Raw genomic sequence first — 9,179 nt, 5'->3', positions numbered from 1 at the left:
CAAAACTAACCTTGATTGTTACAACTCTAGTTGTGCAACACAAAACGTTTTTTTTCCTCATAGCAGTACATACATAGGATATTTATAATTCTAATGTAAAGGTAAGAAAGAGGCAGTGTGGCTTTTCTGCACCATGGAGCTAACCACACAAGTTGTTTTTGTTTTTTTTCCAACTTGCAACATCAGAAACTAGAGCATTCAAGATTTAATCTTCAAAGAACCACCTGCAAAGTGTTTTTTGTAGGAACTACCTTCCCCATTCTTCAGGTTTTGTATATTACACAAAGAATTGGTGACAAATTCTGCAAGTAACCAAAATAACATTCTTTGAATGTGTTCTCCTGCTATCCCCTTCAGAATATTCAGATTTATACCAATGTGTGTAACAACAGAAAATCCTTCAGTACTATTCCATTTTCCAAAGTACATTAACAGTCCTCTGATATGAAGCTTAGGCCACCACACACGTCAATCAAACACCCTTCAGCCCTTGCTTCCTTGTTTTGGGTTGGTTGGTTTGGCTTTTTGTGGGGTTTTTCTGCTGCTGTGTCGCCCAGTCATAGAACCTTACTGGTGGAGAACATAGCAAAGTAGTGATCGTATGCTCTGCATTCTTGATATTTTCCACAGCTTAGTTCATCATAATAAAGTTAGATTTGCAATGAGCTTAAAAGAAAAAAGAAAGAAAGTGTTCAGTATATTACTCTGATTTATCTCTTTGCAAGTGGATTTCTGCGTTATGAAAATGATTAGGATTTTAGGATCTGGACAAATGTTTTTGTTTTAGGATAGGAATGCATTACAACAGACTACTTCCCTTCCTATCCTTTCCTTAAAACAGCACCAGTTCTCAAAAAGCAGTATTTGTCTCCAAGTTCCTTACTACTACCCAGAGATTCTTGATTAAAGGAAAATTGCTAAACACAAGCCTCTAAAAAGGAAGTTGTCTGTGAAAATATCTGGCAGGCATTCCTATTTTCAGCAATCCTCCTCCTAAACATTATTTGCAAATTGTAATGAATACAAAAGGAAGCAGCTATGCAATGAATAAATGTGACTTACCTATAAACTCAGTGACAGGATCATGTTCACCTTCTGTTTTAATAGTACCTGCAATACTTTCATTCTCCAAGATTGGAAGAAAAAGCTGTACAAAGTCAGAGGTATATGGAGGAGCAATCACATCCAGCACCTGAAAGAGCAAACAGAAGTGGATTACTCTTCCAGCTAGACGGGTAGCAGGGACAATATTTAATTCACAATACTAGTCTTGAAAGCGTACAAGTAGTTGCACTTAAGACCTCTTGTTCTCTATACAAATAATTAATTATGTATTCTTGTCGTACCCTACCCAGTACCTTAATACTTCCAGACGTTAGGCGTCAGTAGGACCAAGCCACATCCTCGTGAATACTGGTATTACATATGTTGCTCAAAATCTGATCTCATATCTTAAAATATTTTTGAAGCTGAGGCAAGCTTAATAATAATATCCAAACACATACACCTGATATTAAGGTTTATTTCTATATGTTAGTAATTTGACAATGAATTTAAAAACCCCTATTTTTGCTACTGACCTCTGTAACAAAATATCTGATGAGAGAGATATCTGTATCTAGCTTCTCCAGGCATTTGCGGATATAACTGACAACAGGTAGGACATATCCTCGACTGAGTAAGTGCACCATCCTGTCCAAGAGAGTCTTCTTCAGTTCCAGCTGATGGCAGGGGTCAGGCAGGTGGAGGGGGAAGAGAAGAAACCAACAGATTAGAACTTCCTCTCAAACTCATGCAATTTTATTGCTCATTCTCCTCGATTCAATATCTGCTATGTTACTTTTTAACCATGACCATATTCCTAAATTAAACTCCTAAAACTCCTGTGGCAGCAAAAGCTGTTATCTTGAATAAGCGTAACTAATATGAAGGAACACAAATACTAAATCCTTTGAGAATCACCTGCTCCATCACATCAAGCTGTGAATGTTCTGTTTCGAAGAGCTTGACAAGAAGTTGTAGAACTTGGGGATGAAGCAGCTGATGGCATGTACTGATCTGCAAACAAGGCAAAGAAAGTTAGATCCTCAGAACTTCAGTTTAAAAACCAGCGCACCAGTCTTTATTAGACAAGTTTACATGTTCAGTGCCAGATGTAAATTATTTTAGAAAAGTATTCCCCTGTTTCTTTGATGATTAATTTTTCCTAGTGTAAGTAATACTGAGATAACAAAACCAAATAATTAACTCTGAACAGAAACAGATTAACCTCTGTATATTTACCAATACTGCACATGTTAGGCATCCAGTGAACTGGATGTACTTCCAGTTACAAGCATCAAAAGTGTTTTTACTCTCTAGCAAGATTTTATATATGCTTTTACCTCATCCAGTAATGCCAGATGAACCGGAGTGTGATCAGTCTGCAGCTGGAAGTATCGTGGTTCTGACACTGTCCAATCCACCCACTTTAAGACACCCATTGCCACCACTGGGAACCTACGGAAGAGATCACAGGAGCACCAAAAAAACAAAAACCAAAAAACCCCACGCCACCAAAAAAACCCAACCACAAAACGAAACCAAAAGCCAACACCAAAAAAAAAAAATCTTTTAGTATATTCTAATGGTTGCTAGTTTCAGTTTAATTTACAGCAGTATTAATAAAGCTCAAAAATGTTTTGTTTGAAAAACTGCCAGTATATCAAGAATTTAAAAAAAAAAAAATTTTTAAAAAAGATACACTGGAGGAAAATTTTTTCTACAAAGACACTCCCTGCTCAGCGCAAAATGCAAGGAAAAAAAAAAGCAACAAAAGTTTGTTTATTCATACTTTTAGGAGGAGAAGAAAGGATACATCTACGGCTAGGAAAGCTTTATTAGTAAGACAAAGTAGCGTCATCTTTTTCCAGTGGCAGAGAAAAGCATATTCTGTGACATGAGAAGGACAAATTGTCAGTAGAAGCCAGAATCTATGTCCTCATGACAGAGATTCTCAAGTCAGATGTACAATTTTGAAAGCTGCTTTCAGACCACATCTTCACCTATTCTACAGCAAGGATGCTCTCACAGAGTAGCCCACAAAGGCACTTCCTTTAGCAGTACTGCCTCTCCTAAATAATGCCTTCTTTCCAACAACTAAAGCTTGGGACCAGTCTCTCTGCTCACCTGATGCACTGATAGAGAGTGCTCAGCTCTGCAACCAACTCTGATGCTCCTTTGTTCTCATTGCAACAAAGATTGTGGACAGTTTCGATGGCTTTTGAAGTTGACTTGAGTTCATCCTTGTTTATGCTGACTCTCTTGTTCTGAAAGATTGCAATGTTTAAACGCAAGAGTCACAAATACACACGGTGTCTTTGGTTATTTAAGGAAAGGAACTGTAACCTGCAATAAGCCTAATATTACATCATGTTTCTCAAAATTTAGACTCAAATGCAAGTTTCAGAAGAACTAAGTATCAATGAGCTGAAATACAAGGATGTTTGCTTTATTTAATTCCTTAAGAATTAAATTATCCACTTTATAGAATTAAATTCCTCTTCCTCTGAAAAAGCCCATACAGTTCTACCAGCAGAGAACTGATACTGATAACTTTCAGGGGAAGAGAGCAAAAATACTCAGTGCACTCAAGACTTTCACAGTACTATTTGATCATCAGGGATCTTCACAATCTACATTTCTTAGTCATTTAAGCTGAAGCCAGAAACATTTCATACCAAAATAAGTAAATCAAGCCAAATACGTTATTTTAAATGGAGTAATTTCATGATCATACATTTTCCTCAGCACAGTCAGGCCACTGTAGGTGAACATGTTATTCACAGAACCAAACGTTACCTTTTTCCACATCTCTACTACACTAGCTGCATATGCCAGTATGTGAATGTATTTATGTTTGTGGTCCTGGTTGATCTTAGCACCTGGCTTAAACAATGACTGCATGAAGAGGTCCAGAAAGGCAGGTACTCGAATCTGTGAAGAAAATGCATGGTTTATTAGAGCCTGAGAATTGAGATGTGACTTAAAAATATATGATTTTCGCATCTGATATACCTTGCATAGAACAAGATACAACATACTCCCAAACGGGAACAGGTTAAATAGTTTTCTGAAGAGACCTCCCGCTCCGAAGAAAAACAAAAACAAAAAACCCACCACAGAGTTACATACTATACTGCTGAAACATCTAAATGCCACCATTTATTACCAGAACCCATGTTAGAACAAGGCAGTGAGGAATCTGAAACATGCCATTTAAGCCTGCTTATAACAAACTGCAAAACTGGGCGGGGGTTTTTGTTATTTTTTATTGAAGGAAGTTAATTCCTTGCCATCTTGATCTCCTATTGAGAAGTTATTTAATTAATTAAATTATATGTAAAAAGATAAATTGGAATGATTTAAAAAAAATCTATCCACAAACTAATGCAAAATAGAATACAAGTAGTAGTTTCACATTTAGACATTACTTAAAATTATAGAATGATGAGTCCAAGTGCTAGCTTGTATTTTGTTTCGACACAACACTTGGCACAACAAGATCTCATATTTCTGAGTGCTACAGTAACAGAATTAAGTTTCAGAGGTTATAAAAGATAACTACTAACCAGTTCTACGGGAGGTGGGTCCATGCTTGTAAACATTTTGAACAGGACAGTGATATCTGCTGGATTCAGAGCTCCTTTGGACAACATCGCACCAAGAGCCTGACATGCTCGAGGATAGGAGGCTGCAGTACCCAACGCTAAAGTGATCTGACTAGCATCATGGCCTCTAGATGAAGAGCAAACAAACACAGCAACTCATTTTCATTTTAGCCTCACTGAGTCAACAGGGCACAACCTATGGAATGTAATGCCTTAGGGTGGAACTCCTTATCCTGGGTAATTACAGAACCAGGCCTGTATTTCCCTTGTTTGTTTCTAAAGTGTCTGTAGAATAAGATATATACTTTTTTAATAGACAGAAACTTCAATTTTTTGCTCTTCTTATTTCAGGTCTCCCAGTACAGGACACTGAACTTTTTCTGTTGTTCTACAAATTAAAGCTTGCTACAATAACTGCTCTATTGCAGCTAAGAATTCTCTTTTTGCTGGTAAAAGGTAATCAAGAATGAACAAAAGACAACAGTTTACAAATTCCAGTGACTTACATTTCACTAATAATCCAACTCCCACTTACTTCTCATGAGCGTATCGCTGAACCTCCTGAGCAATCCGTCTGACAGCTGACCCTCCTTGCTCTTCTTGAGCTAATATGGACATCATAGATTGAGCAAAAAGGTAAGTGTGTTCTCCATGGCACACCATCTTCTGTGAAAGCACACATCAAAAATCTTACCACTCAGCAAGAAACATGCAAGTATGCTTCTATGATTACACTGCCATAATAGGAAAGATTTTACTGAAATCTACTAATCACATAATTAAGAGAAGTATAAAGCCATCCGAAAATCATTATGCTATCTCACAACACAGAACATATGCTGGGTTGATTCAGACAGCAACTTTCACATTGACATGGATGATAAAAGAATTATTTTAATTTGCCAGGGGACTGACTAGACTGATCTTTAGATCTTGCATTAAATGTGAGAGACAACAGCCCTATCTTCACCTTTTTACAATCCATTTAATTAAAAGTGTCATGTAAGCACCCAAGGAATTCTTGGTCACAGAATGATCAACAAGAACAAATTCCTACTTTTGAACTCAGGTGTACCTCCTCGTCAGAAGATTTTCTAAGACTTGACAAGATGTCAAGATTCCCTACAATCCCCCAATGATTTGTATGCTCTAACTGGAAGGAAAACTTTTTTTTTTCCCCCCCCAAATAAAAAGTAAAAAAAACACTTACAGCAAACTCAGGAAGGTTTTTTTCAAGGTTTTCTTCTCCTCCATCTAAAATTGTTGCCAGAGATGTACGCAGGACTCTGGAAAATACTTCTAGTTGCTGACATGCTGTTGAAACACTGGTTATTTCCCCTTGATACCCAGCATCAGATATAAGCTATAAAAACAAAAACATCACAGAAAACTTGTATTATTTACATTTATATTTCAGATATCCTACCAGGTCTAGAAGAACACACAGAATGTAAGATTTGTCTCTGCATACACTTACTGGAATTCAGTCATCTCTTAGAGTAAAGAAAAGAAAACCAATAAAGATGTAGCAGAAAGAAAGTAAACCATAATGATATAAGAATACTTCAGAGCACACCAAGATGCAGCATAACATCCTTTTCCTGTCACAGAAACATACAAAACTGACTGAAATGTTCCACTGCACTAGAAATCCATAATTTTCAAATGCAGATCAAAGGAAAACAAAACAAAACAAAGCAAAACAAAAAACCAACAAAAAAACTCAGAAAGCAGTACTTCAAATTAGGAAACTACACATACTACTTGCAACCTGTAGCCCAATTCCTCCCACCAGTAAGTACTTGTACTGTTCTTATGTTTGAATAAGCAGTATTATGCAAGAATACATAAAAGACACAGGCAAGACCACAGCCAGTATTTGCTGCAAGAACAATTAGCCCTTTATGGATATTCTCATTTGTTAGACTTGAGTAGAGTACCTTCACAGTAAAATTAAGCATTAAACAGTCGGGATGGGCTTCTGCCAACTTGTAAAAGAGATCTCTCCATGTAGTATGTGCTATCATTTGCTCAAGCCAGGCTGGAGTCTGAAAAGATCAGAGCAATAGAGAGAAATGTAAGAATAGCTAGTTGTCAAGATCACGCGAAGTAAGCTTTTACCTCTCAGGAGTCCCGTGAGTTGTTACACAGGACTTCATTACAAAACAGGATGCAGTCAAAGCTTCTAAAGTCTTCAAGGACTCGAGTGAAATGCAGTTAGTTTTCTGAAACCAGTTGTTTCTTAACAAAAGAGCTTTGAAAATACAATTTCCCTTTCCCCACCATCTACTACTCCATCGGATGAAGGCATCTATGTAGGATCCACTTGTGTAAAGATAGCAACACGGATTCCATGCACACCTCTCCTTCCTCTGTAAAGATGGAATCTGCTTTCCGAGGGTCAAAATGCTTGATAAGCAAGCTCTTTAAATGGTTTTCTACAGTCTCCTGAACTTGCACTGGCTCAACACCTGTACAGAAGGAACAAAAAACTTGGCAGATGCAATCCAATCAAACATAGCAGCAACATCTTACATTTTTCAACAAGAACAGAAACTACTCAGAAATTTCTCAACATGCAGAGGATGAGGCGAGAGCCATCAGTTCTAGATTCAAGCCACACTGATACAGGCATTTAGAGATTCTCAATCTTTTTTTCCTCAACACAGATTGTTTAGAATCACAGGTAGGTTACACTACACCTTTTTCTCTTGCTCTCTTCATCAGTCATGCAAACAGCAATGTCAGTCACCTCACAAAACTGTTACTGGGCATGATACCAAAATGCGTATATCTTAAACACAAAAGGGATTACCAGGATTGGTGCACAAACCCACCCTACTACAGACTAAGGTCCATCCTTTTAATATATTGGCTATCAGTAGCTTTGATACTATACTACAAAACAAGACATAAAGTAGTAGTAAGGAATTCTACATTTCTGAGATCAGGATATAATACTTCTGATAAAGTTTATCCTAGCTAAGAGACAAAGATATCACAAGTTAATGCTGGACATGTTTTGCAAGAGTCTGCCAAAGAACTCATAAGCAGACCAGTAATACAGAATTATTGTTTCACAGAATACAGTCATCCGAATGCGAACCTTCCACCTAACCACTGATCCACTGAAAGGGAACAGTAACTAGTGATAATGTAATCGTTTCTTTCAATATTAATTACATAATATTATTACAAAATACCAAATATTCCTAATACCATCTATGTAAGAGTTCCCTTGCCCTTGTGCATGAAAACAAAAAGAAACTATAGTTTATACAGTTGCTTCAACTATATTACCATTTATAACACAGTTTGTGGGCATTTCAAAACATTCATCATCAGATCCCTTAATTTCTAAGCAGAATAAACATATTACTATAAAGAACGTAATCACATACAGGATGACAACTTTATAGTGATCCACTTCCTGAGTATGATCAAATTTGCCACCAATTCAGATATTTCTGACAACAGAAAGCGTACAGAGCCAAATTAGACTGTATCACTTCTTGTACCTGTTTGAATGAGCCACTCTGCCAGCAAATTTACAGTCTGTGCAACTGCAGTGTAGTTTTCAGAGAGGAGCTGGATAACATTCTCTGGAGAACCTCCTGCTTGGAAATACCTGAAGAAAGGATTGGAAAAGAACTATTAATCATAGAATCACAGAACTTCATGAGGTTTGCATGGGCCCACCTCTCTAGCCCGTCAAGGTCCCTCTGGATGTCATCCCTGCCCTCCAGCGTGTCCACCACACCACACAACTTGGTGTTGTCGGCAAAACTATTGAGGGCACACTTGATCCCGCTGTCCGTATCTCTGACAAAGATGTGAAACAACACCGGGCCCAGTCCTGACCCCTGCAGAACACCACTCGGCACCAGTCTGCACTTGGACACTAAGCCGTTGACCACAACTCCTTCAGTGCGACCGCCTAGTCCGTTCCTTATCCACCGAGTGCTCCATTCGTCAAACCCATGTCTCCCCAATTTAGAGACAAGGATGTCACGTGGGGCAGTGTCAAATGCTTTGAAAGTTATAACAAAAAACCAAACCCAACTGAACTCCAAATAAAGGGAAATCAGTAGCATCACGTATCCATTTCCACACACGCTTCCCTACAGCGGTAACACAAGCACCGTACCACACAGGAGGTGACACTCACCTCTTTAACGTGTTAAATATAGACGGCTCCATTATATAGTCCGGGGTTGAAAATTTCTTTAGACATTCTTGCTGGACTTCAGCATCATCTTCTCCCTCTCCATCTTCATCATCTTGCTATGGCAAGCACACCCCAGTCAGCCAGCTCTCGCCCTCTCTCCCCCCACACTCCCACATTTAGGCTCTTTCTGCCCACAGAAAACCCCACACCGCAGCTCACACTGCGAGTGCCCGCTCCTCACACAATACCACCTCTTAACAGCGAAGGCGCCGAACCAAGCACCGCTGTTTTCGTCCCGTTTCCCCTCCCCAAGCCCCCACATGGCACACCTCCCCGCCCGCCCTCACGCTCCGCGCTTCCCG

General features: G+C 38.6%; 1 protein-coding gene across 1 annotated transcript; it reads right to left on the bottom strand.

Moving 5' to 3' along the window:
• Window positions 1-542: 542 nt before the first annotated feature.
• NELFCD (negative elongation factor complex member C/D) lies at window positions 543-8,933 on the bottom strand (the record flags this gene model as incomplete). Its single annotated transcript, XM_010084423.1, has 14 exons — window positions 543-666; window positions 1,063-1,192; window positions 1,581-1,721; window positions 1,963-2,058; window positions 2,385-2,499; window positions 3,169-3,308; window positions 3,841-3,975; window positions 4,611-4,776; window positions 5,185-5,315; window positions 5,860-6,012; window positions 6,590-6,697; window positions 7,011-7,120; window positions 8,168-8,277; window positions 8,818-8,933. Coding segments are annotated over 14 exons (1,686 nt in total), but the record flags the coding sequence as incomplete, so codon positions are not given.
• Between the last annotated feature and the right edge of the window lie 246 nt (window positions 8,934-9,179).

The sequence above is a fragment of the Pterocles gutturalis genome, unplaced genomic scaffold (genome assembly GCF_000699245.1).
Source record: "Pterocles gutturalis isolate BGI_N339 unplaced genomic scaffold, ASM69924v1 scaffold48560, whole genome shotgun sequence".
NCBI lineage: Eukaryota > Metazoa > Chordata > Aves > Pterocliformes > Pteroclidae > Pterocles > Pterocles gutturalis.
Note: the sequence above shows the minus strand (reverse complement) of the source record. Positions and strands in the feature narration are given on the sequence as shown.